Raw genomic sequence first — 20,304 nt, 5'->3', positions numbered from 1 at the left:
CTCTCCCAGGGTCCAGGACAGAATTTTCAAGACGTGGGCGGAGAGTGAGAATTCAGTGTCTAATGGGAAAATGGGAATTAAACCATGGTAAGCGGCGGTTTTGGCAGCTCTGACATTGAGCATTCAGTACGTTGTCACGTGCTAGTTGCGTTGCTTAGGAAAATGACCAGGTTTCAGAAATTCGCTTCATTCCACAACCATGTGGGCCCCTGCTGTATACCAGGTGGCACGCTGGGTGCCTGCTATTTATTTAGGAAAAGATAAAACATCTCACTGAAGTCGTTTGAAGTGGTGCAGGCTTGTGGGCTCCGGGGGCCCAGAGCCCTGAGCTGTGACCACGCAGCCACAGTGGGAAGGGCGGCCTGGCCCTGGGAGAGCCGTGATCACACAGAACAGAGCGGTGTGCTTCTGTCCTCGTGTGCCCTGCCGCCGGGGACAAGCATGGGCACTCTTTTCAGAGAACAAGCAAGGTGGACAGTTCCTAACTCCTGGGTGCTTTCTGGAAGGCAGGTCCAGTCCACCTGTGTCCCGAGAGCGTCTCGTCCTCGTCCGCAGCTCTCTCCTGCGCCTTTGTGGTGCTCATGGAGACCGAAGTCAGATCAGAAGCCGCCAGTTCTTCCCCCAGATCAGCTGAACCCAGACCCCTCGGAGGACACCAGTGTGAGCAGATCTGCAGGCCCCACCCTTCCCCGCAGGTCGCTGTGCGGTCACTGTGGCAAAGCGCCCGAGGCCGTCCCCTCACGGGGCGTTTAGCCTGCCTTTGCCTGGCCCTGTGCTTGGGGCCTGTGTCGAGGCGAGACGTGACGCCAGAGCACGCGGTGCAGGCTGCTCGCTCCCAGCAGAGGAAGCAGAGAGGCTGGAAAACTCTGGGTCCCAGCAGCCCCATGACCTCACTTCCGCCCATGGGGCCCACCTCCCATAGTGCCAGGGGCTGGGGAACGACAGCTTCGACCCATGGCCTCGGGACATCCAGATGGAGACGGCAGCAGTCCCCTGTCCCCATCCCCAGTGGCCGGCAGCATGGGCAAGTGCCAGCTGTGCCCCGGGTGGTGCTGACGGGCATGCTGCTGGCTAGATGTTTGGCAGCCTTGGGAGGCGTTAAAAATCAAACGTGCCGATGAATGATGGGGTAGGTCATGTTAAAAACAAGGCGAGACAGCCCCATGCCTCGTTTCCCGGTGTTCTCTGCCTCCAAGGCTGCCCCTCGTGGTCACACCACGGAGACTCTCCTGTGTGCCTGCTCCTCTGAGAGCTGGAAGCCAGCGGTGGACTTTCCAGGGGAGCGTGGGACTCCCCCGCACGGCGCGGCCAGCACCTCAGACTTTCACAGGAAGGTCACGCTCCGATCAAAGCTGGACCACGCAGCACACACTGCCTGGTTTTCGTTAATGTTCAGTCTTTGCTTCTTATACCTACAGTACTTGAGATAAGGACACTTGATCAGTGCCCTCCTCTCACCCCTGAAATCAACAGCTTCTCCAGGAACAGGGGAGTGTTTCCCAGTTTCATAAGCCTGCACCTCGGATTCAGGCACAGGAGAAAGCAGTTTGTACTAGCCGTGCAAAGACTTTTGGGGCCCGTTTCTTAAGCAGCGACTCAAAGCCTTTAGATGGTATCAGGCACTGTCCATCATGCAGAGGTGACTGAAGTACCTGAGGGACGTGCACGGGGAGATGCAGATGCAGCCTCTGTTTTACACGGGGACGTGGAGCAGCGTGGGTCCTGCCATCAGGTCCTGGAGGCTGCCTCGGGCACGAGGCATGCTGTGGCATCCGAGGCCTGTCGCCTCGGACTGTGCTCCTCGTGGGCACACGCGGACTAGCCGAGGGAGAGGGAGAGGTGGGCTCTCACGTCGTCCGTCTTCGCTCTTCAGTTTACACTTCAGCGGGAGCGTGAGAGCGTGGAGCGATTCACGGAACCCTGAACATCGCGGGCCTCGGCGCTCTGTGGCTTCCGGGAGCAATCACGACACCCAGGCTTCCCTTCTGTGCCGCGGCTACGTGTGCGGCAGCTCGGGACTGGAAGCTCCTCTTCCACACGGGAGGCGGCGACCCGTGTGGAGGCGGGGCTGCCACGTGCTGGGCCGCGCTGTGCAGCTTGGAAGACGTCGAGAGGCTGGCGCGTGCCACGCCTGGACCCCATGAAGCACGAGGAGCTTCCGCCCCATGCTGGAGCTGCGGGGCGGCCCTCCTGTGCGCCTGGGGGACTGTCCGCCAGCCGCCCTTCACTCTCCCAGAACCGGGCTCTAGGACGTCTGCAGAGCTGTGCAGCGATCGCACTGCCTGACCTGGGGACATCTCCCTCTCCCCAGGGGCATCTCTGAACCACGCGCAGCGGCTTTCCCTTGGCCCCTGGTCACCCCCGTCCACCCTGTCTCCACAGACTGCCTGTGGGCGCTGCGGGTGGACGGGACTGGCCAGTGTGACCGCCCCTGTGCTCTGCGTGGCGCCCTCCAGGCTGCCCCGGCCGTTGTCAGTGTCCTCCCCAAGGCCGGTGGTCCTCTGGAGTGTGGCTGTGCGGGTGTCGCTGCTCCCTCCATCGTTGGGGGACGTTTCAGAGGCTCCGTCCTGGCTCTTTCTGTGGGGTGCGCACTTCCGTCCTCTGCCGCACACCAGGGGTCGAATCGCTGGGTTGTACGGTGGCTACTCTGGGTTCCAAGTGGCCGTGGAAGGAACTGCTAACCATTTCCAATGGGACTGCGCCCTTCACGTCCCCTAACAAGCAGGGTGGCCTCAGTGACCGTTTGTCTCCTCAGCATGATTGTCCATCTGGGCAACATACCACGGCCTGCAGCGTCCCTGTCTGTCTCCTGGGGAAGACAGCTGTGCATGGGGCACAAACACTGGCCCCTCAGGTGTCCCCATCGGTGTTGTGGGGGACTGTGGCCCAGCACGTCCCCCTTTCGCAGCGTCCTCAGTGATCCAGGAGCTGGGGTGGGAGCAGAGCCTGGAGCCGTCTCGCGCTGTCTGGGTTCCTCACTGGCAGTGGGATGTGTGGCGCTGCTGGCAGTGGGATGTGTGGCGCTGCTGGCAGGAGGATGTGTGGCGCTGCTGGCAGGGGGATGTGTGGCGCTGCTGGCAGGGGGATGTGTGGCGCTGCTGGCAGGAGGATGTGTGGCGCTGCTGGCAGGGGGATGTGTGGCGCTGCTGGCAGGGGGATGTGTGGCGCTGCTGGCAGGGGGATGTGTGGCGCTGCTGGCAGGGGGATGTGTGGCGCTGCTGGCAGGGAGATGTGTGGCGCTGCTGGCAGGAGGATGTGTGGCGCTGCTGGCAGGGGGATGTGTGGCGCTGCTGGCAGGGGGATGTGTGGCGCTGCTGGCAGGGGGATGTGTGGCGCTGCTGGCAGGGGGATGTGTGGCGCTGCTGGCAGGGGGATGTGTGGCGCTGCTGGCAGGGGGATGTGTGGCGCTGCTGGCAGGGGGATGTGTGGCGCTGCTGGCAGCGGCCCCAGAACTGACCAGCGGCTTGGGACAGTTGCTGTGGAGGTGGCTGGTGGTACTCACAGGAAACTGACCAACTCCTTTCCTGCTGATGGCCTTCAGTCTGGAGGCCCATGGATTTGAGTTCCCTGGAGGGTCTCCATAAGGCCCAGCCGTGGCTGTCAGCAGGCACATGACCCAAAGCTCTGTCACCTGTGGCACTTTTCCTCACCCCTGCCAGGCAAGCACTTCACCACTGGGCTGTATTTCCTGCCCTTTAAAAACTTCATTCTGAGACAGGGTCTGACTGAGTTGTCCAGCTTGGGCTCGCACTTGAGATCCTCCTGCCTCAGCCTCCCAGGTTGCATTTGACTGAGTGCCGCATCCCTCTAGAGCTCGGGACATTCCGCCCTGAGACCCTAAGCCCTTCTGGCCTAGGGCTTTGTTAAAGAACCAGCTCATGACCCAGAGAGATGAATCCTGCAGGGCAGGAGCCAGGAGCAGAGGGCCAGGCAGGTGGGACGGCTCCTGGTGGAGGAGAGCCCTGCCTGCTGCCCCAGGGAGCCGCCTTCCTGTCTGGGGCTGGGATTTGAACTGGGGTCCTTCTTGCTGGACCTTGACCACCTGGGAGCAGCTCTGCCCCCCTCCCCTGCCCTGTGTTTAGACTCTTGTCACCACGGGGGCGACACATCCCAGAGGATGGTCCTCCACCCAGCGCAGACGCACGTGCCTTTGACCTGGTCTGTGGCTCGGAGATTGCTCCAGCCGTGACCGCTGTCTTCCGTTTGTGTTAAGAGTTCACTGAACTCACACCAGTAAAATTCCCCATCGTCCTGGGAGAGCGGATGCCGTGGGAGGCGTTGGACTTTCATTTATGGAGGCAAAGACTGGAGACAGGCTCACTTTATCTTTTGTTTGCTGTTGAAAATGTTCCAGATTATCTGGAAGATCTGCAGTGATCGTTGGGCTAACTTTCAGGTCATCTTAGTTGAACAGCTTCATACTTTTCCAGACAGAAGGAAGTTGATCCTGAAATCCAGATTCCTACAGAGTAGCCTGCAGTCTAACAAAGCGCTCGTCTGCATAGCTGCTTGGAGTGCTGTGGAGACCGGCTGTGTGTTTTTCGTGGGATTTGCTTTTCGCTTACATCTGAAGTGCGCGTAGAAGGCAAAACCACATCAGGTCGATGGGCTGTGCGAATTCCCGCCATCGTCAGCTCGTTGGGAACTGCAGTGGCCACCTGCCAGCGCCTTACGGCAACCGTGGGGGCAGTTCACGGGAAGGAGCGGGCCGTCCAGCTGGGCTCCCTCGTGGTCAGGCCAGGAGGCCTCCCCCTCTCCGCCCTTCCACACAGCAGCTCAGGAGCTGGGAGCAACGCTGCCTTTCCTTTCTTCTCTCAGTTGTCTCAAGCTGCTGGGGCAGAGCCCAGGGAAAGGCCGGGGTCAGGGTTCCTGCCCGACTTTGCTCCTCGCTCCGTGTGGTGCGGTGTGCAGAGCCTGGTTCACCTGCCTGGCCACAGGGCTCACAGGAGCAGTGAGCTGCGGGAGGACCAGGGGCAGGGAGGGGAGTTTCTGGTTACGTAAGTGAAAGAGGTTTTCACATCCCAGATGGAGACATGCGCAGATGGGGTCCCCGTGACTTCACACTTGGGTCATTAAGTTTAGGTCATTGAGGGACGTTGCCCTTTAAATGTTCCTTTTAAAGAGATTCTATCTTGACTTACACACACATGGCCAGTTTTCCTTTCAACCAGTTCACAGGCAGCAAGTGCACCCATGAGCTGGCACCGTCCTCTCTGGCTGGCAGTCTCGGCCTCCCTGTGCCAACTCAGGCTGTTGGACTGCAATTGTGGGTGGGGCTGTTCACTTTCCTGTCAATCAGCATTTATTGCTTTGGCCTGAATCTGATAAAATCCAGCTGACATTAAGATTTCATGCCTGGGAAGGAAGAGGGCTAATTTTGTAGAGTGTGAGTTTTGATTTGTCCATTCAGCAGTCTTCTCTGCAGTTCCTGGACTGGTGTAGGAGGAGAACCCCTGCACACACCCTCTACCACCTGCCCTTATCAGCCAGATGTGGCCGATGGCCAGAGTGCCAGGGTCTGTTCTGGTGTTTTCGGAAAAGCCATGTGATACGGTGTGTCCAAGCAGCTGAGGGCATCCCCAGGGCAGGGCGCAGCCTGGAGGGGTGGGCACTGTCCCTGTGCATGGACAGGGCCTGCAGGCTGGCACCACTCCCAGCCCTTGCCACAGGGGCCTGCCTGGTGGAAGGTGGAGGAGGAGGGTCCTTGCTCTCAGGGTGTTCCCACCTAGTTTAATCCATGAAGACCCACAGGAGTTCCTGCCATCCACAGACTCAGGGTGTTCCCACCCGGTTTAGACCATGGAGACCCACCTATATGAGCTCCTACCATCCACAGACTCAGGACATTCCCACCCGGTTTAGACCATGGAGACCCACCCACAGGAGTTCCTACCATCCACAGACTCAGGACATTCCCACCTGGTTTAGGCCATGAAGACCCACCCACAGGAGTTCCTACCATCCACAGACTCAGGGCGTTCCCACCCAGCTTAGGCCATGGAGATCACCCACAGGAGTTCCTACCATCCACAGACTCAGGACATTCCCACCTGGTTTAGGCCATGGAGACCTGTAGGAGTTCCTACCATCCACAGACTCAGGGCGTTCCCACCCAGCTTAGGCCATGGAGACCCACAGGAGTTCCTACCATCCACAGACTCAGGGCGTTCCCACCCAGCTTAGGCCATGGAGATCACCCACAGGAGTTCCTACCATCCACAGACTCAGGACATTCCCACCTGGTTTAGGCCATGGAGACCTGTAGGAGTTCCTACCATCCACAGACTCAGGACATTCCCACCTGGTTTAGGCCATGAAGACCACCCACAGGAGTTCCTACCATCCACAGACTCAGGGTGTTCCCACCCAGCTTAGGCCATGAAGACCACCCACAGGAGTTCCTACCATCTACAGACTCAGGACATTCCCACCCAGCTTAGGCCATGAAGACCCATAGGAGTTCCTACCATCTACAGACTCAGGGCGTTCCCACCCAGCTTAGGCCATGGAGATCACCCATAGGAGTTCCTACCATCCACAGACTCGGGACATTCCCACCTGGTTTAGGCCATGGAGACCTGTAGGAGTTCCTACCAGACTCAGGACATTCCCACCCAGCTTAGGCCATGAAGACCCATAGGAGTTCCTACCATCCACAGACTCAGGACATTCCCACCTGGTTTAGGCCATGAAGACCCACCCACAGGAGTTCCTACCATCCACAGACTCAGGGTGTTCCCACCCAGCTTAGGCCATGAAGACCACCCACAGGAGTTCCTACCATCCACAGACTCAGGACATTCCCACCTGGTTTAGGCCATAGAGACCCACCTACAGGAGTTACTACCATCCACAGACTCAGGACATTCCCACCTGGTTTAGGCCATGAAGACCACCCACAGGAGTTCCTACCATCCACAGACTCAGGACATTCCCACCTGGTTTAGGCCATAGAGACCCACCCACAGGAGTTCCTACCATCTACAGACTCAGGACATTCCCACCCAGCTTAGGCCATGAAGACCCATAGGAGTTCCTACCATCTACAGACTCAGGGCGTTCCCACCCAGCTTAGGCCATGGAGATCACCCATAGGAGTTCCTACCATCCACAGACTCGGGACATTCCCACCTGGTTTAGGCCATGGAGACCTGTAGGAGTTCCTACCAGACTCAGGACATTCCCACCCAGCTTAGGCCATGGAGACCCACAGGAGTTCCTACCATCCACAGACTCAGGGTGTTCCCACCCAGCTTAGGCCATGGAGACTCACAGGAGTTCCTACCATCCACAGACTCAGGACATTCTCACCTGGTTTAGACCTTGGAGACCACCCACAGGAGTTCCTACCATCCACAGACTAAGGGTGTTCCTAACCAGCTTAGGCCATGGAGACTCACAGGAGTTCCTACCATCCACAGACTCAGGTTGTTCCCACCCAGCTTAGGCCATGGAGACTCACAGGAGTTCCTACCATCCACAGACTCAGGACATTCTCACCTGGTTTAGACCTTGGAGACCACCCACAGGAGTTCCTACCATCCACAGACTAAGGGTGTTCCTAACCAGCTTAGGCCATGGAGACCCACAGGAGTTCCTATCATCCACAGACTCAGGGTGTTCCCACCCAGCTTAGGCCATGAAGACCACCCACAGGAGTTCCTACCATCCACAGACTCAGGACATTCCCACCTGGTTTAGGCCATAGAGACCCACCCACAGGAGTTCCTACCATCCACAGACTCAGGACATTCCCACCTGGTTTAGGCCATGAAGACCACCCACAGGAGTTCCTACCATCCACAGACTCAGGACATTCCCACCTGGTTTAGGCCATAGAGACCCACCCACAGGAGTTCCTACCATCCACAGACTCAGGGTGTTCCCACCCAGCTTAGGCCATGAAGACCCATAGGAGTTCCTACCATCTACAGACTCAGGGCGTTCCCACCCAGCTTAGGCCATGAAGACCCATAGGAGTTCCTACCATCTACAGACTCAGGGCGTTCCCACCCAGCTTAGGCCATGGAGATCACCCATAGGAGTTCCTACCATCCACAGACTCGGGACATTCCCACCTGGTTTAGGCCATGGAGACCTGTAGGAATTCCTACCAGACTCAGGACATTCCCACCCAGCTTAGGCCATGGAGACCCATAGGAGTTCCTACCATCTACAGACAGGGTGTTCCCACCTAGCTTAGGCCATGGAGACTCACAGGAGTTCCTACCATCCACAGACTCAGGACATTCTCACCTGGTTTAGACCTTGGAGACCACCCACAGGAGTTCCTACCATCCACAGACTCAGGGTGTTCCCACCCAGCTTAGGCCATGGAGACTCACAGGAGTTCCTACCATCCACAGACTCAGGACATTCTCACCTGGTTTAGACCTTGGAGACCACCCACAGGAGTTCCTACCATCCACAGACTAAGGGTGTTCCTAACCAGCTTAGGCCATGGAGACTCACAGGAGTTCCTACCATCCACAGACTCAGGTTGTTCCCACCCAGCTTAGGCCATGGAGACCACCCACAGGAGTTCCTATCATCCACAGACTCAGGGTGTTCCCACCCAGCTTAGGCCATGAAGACCACCCACAGGAGTTCCTACCATCCACAGACTCAGGACATTCCCACCTGGTTTAGGCCATAGAGACCCACCCACAGGAGTTCCTACCATCCACAGACTCAGGACATTCCCACCTGGTTTAGGCCATAGAGACCCACCCACAGGAGTTCCTACCATCCACAGACTCAGGGTGTTCCCACCCAGCTTAGGCCATGAAGACCCATAGGAGTTCCTACCATCTACAGACTCAGGGCGTTCCCACCCAGCTTAGGCCATGGAGATCACCCATAGGAGTTCCTACCATCCACAGACTCGGGACATTCCCACCTGGTTTAGGCCATGGAGACCTGTAGGAGTTCCTACCAGACTCAGGACATTCCCACCCAGCTTAGGCCATGGAGACCCATAGGAGTTCCTACCATCTACAGACTCAGGGTGTTCCCACCTAGCTTAGGCCATGGAGACTCACAGGAGTTCCTACCATCCACAGACTCAGGACATTCTCACCTGGTTTAGACCTTGGAGACCACCCACAGGAGTTCCTACCATCCACAGACTCAGGGTGTTCCCACCCAGCTTAGGCCATGGAGACTCACAGGAGTTCCTACCATCCACAGACTCAGGACATTCTCACCTGGTTTAGACCTTGGAGACCACCCACAGGAGTGCCTACCATCCACAGACTAAGGGTGTTCCTAACCAGCTTAGGCCATGGAGACTCACAGGAGTTGCTGCCATCCACAGACTCAGGACGTTCCCACCCAGCTTAGGCCATGGAAACCACTCACAGAAGTTCCTACCATCCACAGACTCAGGACGTTCCCACCCAGCTAAGGCCATGAAGACCCACCCACAGGAGTTCTTACCATCCACAGACTCAGGGTGTTCCCACCCAGCTTAGGCCATGGAGACCACCCACAGTAGTTTCTACCATCCACACACTCCTTGGAGCTTGACTTCTGCTGTCCTTGGAGCAGCATCCCTGGCCACTTGTGTGGCTCTGACTGTAGTGTTGGACAGGGATTGAATCCTGGTTTTCCTGGACTCCACCTTTGACCAGCCCCCTCAACTGGCTGCAGCTGACCTTCCTGTGCTTACCAAATTAGGTGGCTTAGAGTGGTCAGCCATTATATTTGTAGGCTCTGGGAACTGAAAGTTGGAGCCCTGTTGGAGAAGGTCCCTTTAGAAGAGTTTGCAGAAAGGCTTGTGACTCCTGCATGGGCACGTGAGCCTGCAGGTGACCTGACTGCAGAGGCTGAGAGAGTGACCAGCTCGATGCCTGGCCCCTGTGCCCATCACCTGTGAAGTGCTTTGAGGGCCGTGAGGGAGAGGAAGCCCCATAGAAAGAACAGGAAATGCAGGCAGCTGGCTGTTCGTGAGGGTGAACCAGATTGGTCCAGCTGGCCAGTGAAGGCAGAGGGCTAACTAGAACCACCATGAGTTCTTCTGGCTGGACCAGGACAGAAAGGCAGTGTGGGGATGGTATCTCCCTGCAAGTCACCATGCCTGCGGTTAGGACCACAGGATCCACTATAGGTGAGCCTGGAGACAGTCCGCAGCACACACGGGTCTTCCAAAACACCAGGGGCCAGCATCTCAGGGACTGCATGAAGAATCATGTGCTCAGCCCGCGGAGTGCTGGGCAGGGGTCAAGGTGATGGCCTTGTCTGTGCATAGTGCAGACACGCCATTACCTCGTCACACCCAGCTGCAGAGTGTGCGCTGCAGGCCACTCTGAGGGTGGAAGGACTGGGGCACAGCACCAGGTGTTCACAGCATGATAGCGCAGTGCAGCAGCTCCTGGGTGCTTGGGGCGGCCCATGAGCCAGGAAGGGACAGGGACGTTGGGGACGGCTGGGTGCCGTGACTCGCAGGCTGCTGGACGGGACCTTGGAGTGCCGACGCTGCCAGCGTGATGGGAAGGTGTGCAGGCATACAGGCTGCCGGAGCCTTCTCCAGGAAGACCGTCCGCCATGGCCTGAGCAGGGGAGGCTGGGGCCTCTCCTGCGTCTGGCTCTGAACCTAGGAGTCCGTCCGCAGTGGCCAGCCGTCCTCCCCTCTCCTGCGTCTGGCTCTGAACCTGGGAGTCCGTCCGCAGTGGCCAGCCATCCTCCCCTCTCCTGCGTCTGGCTCTGAACCTGGGAGTCCGTCCGCAGTGGCCAGCCGTCCTCCTCTGGAGTCTAGCTCTGGTTCTGGTGGTGTTTCACCTGTGCCCCCCCCCCCCCGCCATGCTTCACTTCTGTCTCTGGATATCTGAAGTGGCCCACTTTAGGGGCAGCAGGTGCAGAACCTCCTGGGGCCCTGACCACTCTGGTGCTGGCCGCTGGCCCTGCTTAGCTGGAGCTCATGGCACAGAGAGGTCTGGAAGCTGCCCACGGATGCTGACCTCTGTGTGTGGTTGTCATACTTGGGCTGAAGTTGGGAAGAGGCTGCTGGCGTCAGAGGGCAGCTTCTGAGGCTGGCCGTGGTGTGGAAGGCCTCTCTGGGTAGTGAGCAGCCCAGCTCAGCCTCCGTGAGGGCCATGCTGGGTCGGGAGCTGCTCGGCCAGGGCTTGAGAGCTCGGCTCTGTAGCCCTTCCGTCTGGCGGGTGGCCAGAGCCAACGGCGCAGCCCGTAGGCCATGCTCAGGAGAGTTCCTCTTGTCAAGATCAAGGGCAGCTTCCCGTGGGACCTTGGGGTGTAAAACAAGCCACAAATGCTGGAGTGGTTGGTCATTCTTGTCTCAATTCCTGTGTCCTTGCCAGTAGAATTCCATCACTGTGAAATACTGACCTCAAGGACAATTCTGTGGGACGGTCTGATTCGAGGTGATAGGAGTGAGGCATCAGCAGCCAAGCATGCCTGTTTACAGGTGGCCACAGCATGATGGACCTGACGGGGTGGTGTCTGAGGGGCAGTGTGGCCTCCCCGGAGGCCTGCCGTCCACCTGGGCCTGAGCAGAGGCTGGCCCTGCCTGGGGTCTCTGGGACCAGCTTGTCGGTGAGGCGGCTCTGTTCACGCCTCTGCAGCCCTGGTTGCTTGTGCATGTGTTTCCTCTGGAGCCCGTGGCAGGCCCCTGGCAGGCCGGCGTCCCCTCCAGGCAGGCTGAGCATGTGGTCCCAGGGCCACCTGGCCTCACCGCTCTGCCCCCTAGGGCTGGGGCTGGCTGAGCTGGGGGCATCCCGCCAGGCTGGGATGGCTTCCTTCAGCTCCGTCCGTTGCGTGCCTGTACCCTCAGAAGGCACCCCTCGACACGCAGCAGATGACTGCTTCGGGAGGGTCCTGTGCACTTGTGTGGGGTGTTCTGGGATCAGAGCCAGCGGCCACACCCGGGGTCCGGAGACCCAGGAAGAGCCTATGGCGAAGCCACCCTGACAGGAGCAGCCCAGCTGCAGATCCCGTGCTTCCTGCTCTTGGCCTCTGGGCCTCCTGTGGCAGCGGGTGTGGGCACAGCCCACCTCGAGGCCAGCTGAGCTGGTGTCCATGCTGCTCTCCTGGGGACACAGCTGGACCTCTGCACGTCTCCCCATTTCTGATGTTAGACGTGGCAGGTGTAGCCTGCTTTTCTCTGCTTGACTAAAGGATCTGACCAGAACCATTTTAGGAGGAAAGTCCTGGTCCTCCACCCCTGATCTTTCCCTCCCGAGCAGCACCACCATCGATGCCTGCCAGGCAGTGCACTGGCCGCTTGCTTCTGGCCACAAGGCACAGGTCACCCACAGCATCGACCTCCTGTTCCCATTTCCAGCCTAGGAGACACAAAGTCTGCTATGCTGGGCCACACGGCTCGAGGGACAGTCGGGTTTGCCCCTGGGGTGTGAGTAGGAGCCACCTGATGGAGGCAGGCGTCCTTGGCAGTGGCCACTAGAGGTTGGACGTCGTGCCCTCCTCCAGAGGCACTGGCTGTGCCAGTGTCAGAACAGGATTCCCTCCTGGCGCTGGAGCGGGGATCCCGGCCTCCAGGGCCAGCGCCCAGGTTCACAGTTCTCCAGCACCCGGCCCAGCCAACACCAGGCCAGCAAAGTGAAGCTCAGCCCCCTGGACGTGGGCAGAGTGCAGTGTGTGAGACGTGTGCAAAGCATGTCTGTTACACACGCCTTGCAAGCTGTACCCACGTTCATACGGCCCAAGGCTGTTCGACTTCTGTTGAAGGGGAAGCTGTGGTGTCCAGGCGCTTCACCCACCCTGGGCGGCGCCACCCCACCTCTGCAGGTGCCCTGACCAGCACATGGTGCTTTCTCTGAAGCCACTCAAAGTCACCGGAGGCTGAGGTGGAAACGGGTCTGTTTACTCCTCCGCTCCCACGTGCAGGGGGCCTGGGGCTCTGGAGCCCTGGCCGCCTGCACCTGCAGCCCCTTCAGAGACTTGCCAGATACACTGATGAATCCAATGAAATCAGCAATAATTATGCTCTGACTGCATTCCCCAAAAAGGGGATCTGCTTTCGGTGCTTCTTCTGGGCCCAAAGTCCACCTACCACTCTGCAGTTGCTGTTGCCGCTGGCCCTTCTGCTGCCGGCCCTTCTGCTGTCCTGCTGTACCCAGCACCTGGACCCTGGGGAGGTGCAGGCTTGCTCCTGCCACCGAGTGGACCATCACAACTCGGCAAGGCCAGAGCAAGCCGCAGCCGTTCGTGTATGTTTCTGTATGGCTCTGGATCTGATAAAGCGTGACTCAGGACAGCGAGGGTCCGTTTTCCAGGTTGCATTTCCAAGTCAGTGGATGAGCAGTGTGCTGTCCTGACCTGAGTGGCTTTGTCTAAAAAATACGTCCGTGGCAGGAAACGACAGCGAGAGCCTTGTGGCGGTCCACGATTTGTTGGGAAGGGAAGCCCCGTGGCGGCCCTCTGCTCTGAGGGCCAGAGCTGGTCCTGTGCTCGCCCAGGGGCCCAGGGGAACCAGCAGGAAGCCTGGGGCAGGTGTGGTCAAGCTCCTGCTTCACCTGAGGGCCTGGGCCTGCCCGAGTCCAGACCTGCCTGGAGCTCTGGCGAGGTGGGTGGAGCCGCAGGAAGACGCTTGGGGCACTGGTGACTTGTGTCCAGGCGGGTCCTTCAACTCAGAGAGTGGAGGTGCCCCAGGCGCCGGCTGTGCCTCAGGAAGACGGAGCCCCCAGTGCATCGTGGGAACAGGGCCCAGGGACGCCCGTTTCTAGGAGGGCCTGAGTGAGTGCTGTCTCCGACCCACGCAGAGCTCTGCTGCTCAGCACTGCCAGCAGACACCAGGGACCGCCCCGTCCCCAGGCCTGTAGGTCTCAGACCTGCCCTCAGTGTGTGGATGGCACTCTCGTATTCGCCCCGCCGTGTGATTCAGTTAGTGGGCTTTGTTTGTCGCAGCTGAAATTCGAAACTTGCATTTGGCCACTAGCCCTGGTGAATTGATTTCCAGCTTCTGTTGGAAATGGGTCCCTGTGCTTTCAGCCTTTCTCTGCGTGACGGCAGCAGCACAGCCAGGCCTAGTCAGTGAGGTGAGGTCGGCCCCAGCGGGGCCCACTGGTGGAACCTGGTGACCTGGTAACTCAGCCATTTTCTGAGTGAGCTTTGAGTTGGAAACGTCTTGTCCTTCCCGCTGCCCCAGGGGAGGCGGTGATGAGCTCCTGGGGCACTGGTGGATGCCCGTCTGGGTGGTTGGTGTGGGCCTCCAGGAGTAGGGAGCGCCCACTTCTCGTGGTCCTTCCTTTTGAGTGTCTGTTGGGCCTCTGCTGGGGACACACACTGGACTCTGCTCGCCCACTGTGAAGTGCCCCCTAGAGCCCTCGCCTAGCATGCAGGAGGTGACCAGCTGAGCTGGCGCACACGCGTGGAGATCCACCGTTGCAGGAGCAGTCTGTGTGCCTCCCAGTCTGCAGACTTCAGAACACGCTGCGCATCCTGGGAGGGGAACCGTGCCTGTCACCTCCCTGCTTGCACTGTCCCCTCCCGGCGGCAGCCCTGATCTGCCCTCCTCTTGGCAACTGTCTCCTCGAGTGGAGCCAGACACCACGAGGCCTTCTGCTCGCACTTCCCTGCTGCTGACGGTGCGACGCCTGCCCGTGCTTGGAGGCCATTTGCGGATGGCTGGGGAACATCGGCCAGTCTCGCTGTTCGTCTTTCTACGTGTTGGAATGGCTCCTGTGCGATCCAGGCGCCAGCCTCTGATCAGATACGTGCCTGCAGAGCTTTCATAGGGCACACTCCACCGTGAAGCCCAAGAACCTTGCTTGTACCCCTGGGGGCCCCAGGCAGACTGGACCAGTGGGCCCTGAGTCTCGGTGGACTGTCCCTGGACCCTGCAGGGACACTCCTCCCTGCCCTGGAAGGTGGCCAGAAGAGCTTCTCATGCCCCCAGTTCTGGTGAGGTGGGGCTCCCTGCCTGCTTCCCCAGATAGGGTGGCAGGCCACAGCCACTCAGCCTGGGAGGCCCAGCAGCCCCTACGACATCAGTGGCCACCTGCCCTTTGCCTTCAGGGCGCGTGGACCATACCTAGTTCAGTCACTTGCTGCTCGCTCTGAGCAGAGTGCAGCGTCATCTGTCATGTTGAAGCATTTCCTATGCATCCAGCTGCTGAATGGGCAGGTTGGACCGACAGACGGTGAAGACGAGAGAGTTTATTCTAGTGCCAACACGAAGGCAAGAGCAAGTGATAGGCCGGGCACCCTGGCTGGCCCGCTGGAAGTTGGGGCCAAGCAGTGGCCATTACACCTGATGACCGTAGCTGCCCACCAGCGTCCTGTGGGTGAGGCCATGGTCCCTGATCACTAGCCCACTCCCGGAGGGGCGCTGTGAAATGATTCACAGAGAACAGAAAGAAGCCACCGGCTCTCACCAGCGTTAGGACTTGTGCTGCACGTGGACCAAAGAATTTTGTACAGAAATAGATTTAAAATTCAGACTTTAAAGTTGTTTGAGGGTTTGCACTTCCTTCTCTCTTAAAAATTTGGGCAGGGGACAAGTAGGAGAGGAAAAACAAGCCACCAGCACTACTTAGGGCATCCCTGGACACGCAAGAGGGAAGGACACCCGAGCGCCCAGCCCTGCCGTGGACCCCACCGTCCTCCCAGAGCCACCCAGCCGACCCACGAGAACCACCCCACGGGCATCCCACATGCTCCTGGGAGGCGCCGTCTCCCAGAGGTCATGTGGAGTCCAGGAACCCAGGTCACCTGCCACAGAGCCCCTCGGCAGGCAGAGCTCCCTGCTGGCTGCTGGCAGGCCCAGGGCACCCCGTCCTCCACTGTCGACAGGTCCCCAACCGAGGGCTGGACAGCTCTGCATTGGTGGTCCCTGTCCTCTTGCTCAGGCCTCTGCTTGCTTGGAGGGTGACTGCTGTAGGTCCACGTAGGTCCAGGGACGCCTGCCTGCTGATCAGCAGTCTCTGCCCCGCACTGCTGCTGCCCCGCGGTCCCTGCCCTTCATGCTGTCCATGGACAGAGTCCTCTGAGCCATCAGCGTGCAGTCCTGGCTGCTGTGGCTGAAAGATCCGACCAGCATGACTGTAGAGCAGGAAGGTTTACTTAGGGCTCGAGGTTGCAGAGGTCCAGTCCACAGAAGGCCGGCTCCGATCCTCAGGGCTCGAGGTGAGGCTGACCATCATGGCAGGAGAGGGCAGTGGAGGGAAGCAGCTCCCATCATGGTGCTCGGCAGAGACTCCACTCGCCGGTTACAAACACATACACCCAGAGCCACACCCCAGTGCCCACCTCCTCCAGCCTCACCCCACCTGCCTCCAGTCACCACGCAGTTAATCCCATCGGGGATTAAGTCACTGATGGGGTTGAGACTCTCACAACCCAATCGTCTCCCTCTGAACCTTCCTGCATTGCCTCACCCCTGAGCTTTTGGGGGACACCTCACATCCAAACCGTAACAAGTCCCCTGGGCCTTATCGATCTGTCCTTCCAGTTCTTCATTAATTAGTAATGGTGAGTGAGCTCGCGTGGCCGACCTAGGCTGGGACTGCCGCTGATCATAAAACCACGTTCGTGCTGGTTGGTGCTGAACAGGACAGCTTTGCTGGTCAGTCGTCGGGGACCTTTTGTGTGACCCGGGCCTTCTTGGTGGTACTTCTTGGTTTGGCATTACTCTCTATCAAGGGGAAGTGACACCAGATTCTATTTAGAGCAAGCGAGCTGGTCACACGGTCCGTAGGGGTGCAGCAGCTCCTGGTCTCCGCAGCTTGGAACAGCAGGGATTAATATTTAAGCGAGTGCTTCAGCATCCTGGAGTGCACCATGGATCTGCTGGACTGGAGGTCATCTGGGGCTGAGAAGGCCATGCTGCCCTGCAGCTAGCCTTCCCTGGCAGGGGCCCCGCGGCCCAGTCCTCTCCAGCACAAGCTCAGTGCTCTATACTGCAAGAGCCACCCTGCAAACCAAGCAAGACCTCCAGGCAGCCTCTGACTGCCCAGGTGTCAGGATCATCTTTAGAGCAAGTGGAGGCAAAGGGCGTGGAGAGGTCCCAGGAGCTGGGCCAGGGAGGCCTGCAGGACAGTCTCCGACGCTTCTGGGTCAGGGAATCGCAGTTGTCTCCACCTCCTGGAAGGTGGGCAGAGGGTGGCTCATCACGCCCTCCTCGCCCAGCGTGTCCTCATCTCTCATGGAGGTATCCTGTGCCCGTGGGTGAACAGGGAGGAAGGAGAGCAGCTTCCTGCTCGGGTCCCCGGCTCTCTCCCCATGGTGGACCTGTCCTGATGAAGCAGTGTTTCATGGGTGCCTGGCCTGCAGACGAGTTCTCCCACATCGCGCCCGCATGCGGCTGGCTTCGCAGCACGTAAGCCCGGCCCCGTGGGGGTGTTCAGGCAGGTGCACCCATCGCCCCAGCCCAGGGCACCGCGAGTCGCCACCGCTGCTCTGCCCGTCCTGCTGTACTCCCGTGAGTCCGCACATCGTTCTCCGCTCCTGCACGAGCCTGGCTCGGCCTTGCCGCCTGCTGAGCTGGCTGGTGCAGCTGCGGAGGTGCCCCTTCCCCCTGCCCCGTCGCTGCCGGAGGAGCTTGCACCATGGCTGCCGGGAGCACCACAGCCTGAGCACGTGTGTGCACCGGCTCCGGCTCCTCCGGGAGCACTCAGGTGTTGCGGTGGTGGACTTGTGCCTCGTCTCAGACCCGGAACAGCGTAGGTTCACGTGGGTGAAGAGCTCACCACCCTCGGGACGTGCTGCCTGCATGTGGTGTGCACAGCGGGCGCCTCCGGGCCCTCAGTGTGGTGTGCACAGCGGGCGCCTCCGGGCCCTCAGTGTGGTGTGCACAGCGGGCGCCTCCGGGCCCCCAGCGTGTCTGCCCAGTGGGCACCTCCGGGCCCTCAGTGTGGTCTGCCCAGCGGGCGCCTCCGGGCCCCCAGCGTGTCTGCCCAGCGGGCACCTCCGGGCCCTCAGTGTGGTGTGCACAGCGGGCACCTCCGGACCCCAGTGTGTCTGCCCAGTGGGCGCCTCCGGGCCCTCAGTGTGGTGTGCCCAGCGGGCACCTCCGGACCCCAGCGTGTCTGCCCAGTGGGCGCCTGCGGGCCCTCAGGACCCTTGCTGTTGACGCGGGCAGGCGTGAGCTCCTGTTGCTGTGGGACTGTTGGAGCATGTTGCTGAGCCTGCTGGTGTCTCCATGTGTGGCTGCCCACGTGCGGCAGGGCTCAGGCTTCGTCCATGGCCCTGTGACTGGGTCCATTGGTGCCTCCGGGTCCAGGTTGGGCAAGTTGAGGGAGTCGCTCCCGAGCTCTTAAGGCCACGTCACTGCTGCCCCTACAAGGAGCTGGCATCAGAGCCGGAGGACGGAAACCTGTGTTAGTCCCTCCAGCTGGTCTGAGGGAGCTCCCAGAGGGCACCAGGTGGCACAGCTGTGGAGAGGACCCAACCCCTGGTGGTACTGGGCCCGGGAGCTGCTCTCAGCGTCCAGCTCAGCCGACCTGGAGTCCGAGTGCCGTGTGGAGAGCAGGGACTTGGGCTGGACTCGGGTGAGCCGAGAGGACTGGTGGCGTGACTTCTTTAATGTCCGGCATCCAGGTCTTTCCTCGGGTTGTCACCTGTCCTTGGGGACGAGGAACCAGGAGGGACCTCTGGGTCGCTGCTTCTCTTCCGTGTCAGAGGTCACTCGGCGCTGGCTTCCTTCGCAGGTCGGCGAGCTGTGGTCTGGGTTGGTGAGCCCAGTGCACTGGTGCCTGGCACTGGCAGTTGAGTCACAGCTGAGTGACGTCTAACGCGATTATTTAGCAATGAGCACTTGCTGCTCGGGCTTAAGAATGTGGACACCTTCCTAAACGCTGTCCCTGCTGGAAGCCACGGGAGGTGGCCGTTCCTGCCTGGGCACGGGTTGAGCCTCAGAGTCACAGTGGCGAGGCTCACAGCCACCCTGGAGCCCAGGCGCCGGAGGCAGTGAGGCTCAGGGGAAAGGTCTCTGGGGTGCTGTGTTGTGCTGCACCTTCTGTTCTTGGAGATGTTTCCTTTTCTGGCCACTCCCTGAGTCCAGAGGACGAGGGCTTCAGCCTGGCCACGTTCCAAGCATGGCAGAGGCTGGAGCGTCTACTGGCTCCTGAGTGTTGGGCTTTAGTCACGCACGAAGGTCTCCAGTCTCCACCCCGCACGCCGGTTGGAGCATGGATGTTCCACGAAGCCAGGCCCTAGAGGGGGAAAGTACGGGAGGGCCCAGGGATGAAGGCCAGGAACAGGAGAGCCAGGCCTGGGGACCTCGCCCGGTGCGGGCGGCGTGACCAGGTACGAGGGCGCGGGGGCAGCGCAGGGTCGCTGGGCGGAGCGTGTCGCCGTTTCGCCCTTGCCCCTCCGCCTGCCTCTGGACAGCCTGGGGACGAGCCTGCGGCCTCTGGGTGACGTGGCTGGCCGCCTGCCCTTCTCTCCTCCCCTCCTCTGCTGGGAGGCTTCGGTCTGGAAGTTCCGCAGGAGGGTGTGGGGGCCAGGGCCCACGTGAGGGCTGCCGACCCTGCAGTGACCTGTGGTGTCCCTGCCCTTCGTGGCCAGGCTGGACAGTGCTTGAGGATCTGCTCAGAGCCCTGCCGCTCCTGAGGTCGCGCTCTGCGTCAGGCCCTGGGGTCAGGCTAGGCGGGCTTCTTTCCTGGAAGGCCTCCTGGGGGCAGCCCCGGGGGTGGACGCCTGCCGTCTGCTGTTGGGCAGCATCATCTCTTCTGTCCTGAAGCCTTAAGATGCTGCTGCAGGTTCCGGGGTGACCCGGCCCAGGCTGTCCCCCTCCACCACAGCTCTGGAGCACCCTGGGTCCACCTGGGGACTGGCCAGGGGCAGAAGCCCCTCACCCTGGGGCAGTGAGCAGTGCTTGGGTTGAGACGAGGGGCCCAGGAGGATCGAGCTGTGGGCCCAGGTGCTCCTGGTGCTGACGCTCTGTTCTGCCCACAGTGTGCTGGAGAAGAGAGCTGGGTGGACAGCAGGACCGTCTACGTGGGACACAAGGAGCCGCCTCCGGGCGCAGAGGCCTACATTCCACAGAGATACCCTGACAACAGGATCGTCTCCTCCAAGGTAGCCCTGGCCCTGGCCCATGTGGCCACAGCTTGCCCAGGGGGCATGGTCGTGGGCTGGGGCTTCCTGAGCTCATGGCTGCTCCGCTGCCCTGACGGGTGCCACCCACTGGCAGCACCGACAGGGACGGGGGCTTCACAGAGGCCCTTCAGTGCCCTTCCTCCGCCGCCCCAAGTGCTTCAGACCCCAGAGGACCTCTCTGGCGTCACGGTGGGGTTGGGTTTGGAGTCCAGGACTTGGCTTGTGAGCACCACCTGGTCACACAGTCACCAGCGCCTGGGCCAGAGTCACCGCTGCAGAGCAAACCAC

The 20,304-nt window shown here is 60.3% G+C and overlaps 1 protein-coding gene across 4 annotated transcripts in view; it reads left to right on the top strand.

The window, feature by feature from the left end:
* Atp11a (ATPase phospholipid transporting 11A) overlaps positions 1-20,304 on the top strand; it is a 118,232-nt gene that overhangs the window by 33,759 nt on the left and 64,169 nt on the right. For all 4 annotated transcript variants that reach the window (XM_047552347.1, XM_047552348.1, XM_047552349.1 and 1 more), the window contains exon 2: positions 19,873-19,995. In XM_047552347.1, coding sequence (XP_047408303.1) covers positions 19,873-19,995 — 123 coding nt within the window. The remainder of the gene's footprint in view (positions 1-19,872; positions 19,996-20,304) is intronic.

Source organism: Sciurus carolinensis, chromosome 5 (assembly GCF_902686445.1).
Source record: "Sciurus carolinensis chromosome 5, mSciCar1.2, whole genome shotgun sequence".
In the NCBI taxonomy this organism is placed as follows: Eukaryota; Metazoa; Chordata; class Mammalia; order Rodentia; family Sciuridae; genus Sciurus; species Sciurus carolinensis.
The sequence above is the reverse complement of the archived record's forward strand: the minus strand, read 5'-3'. Positions and strand labels throughout refer to the sequence as shown.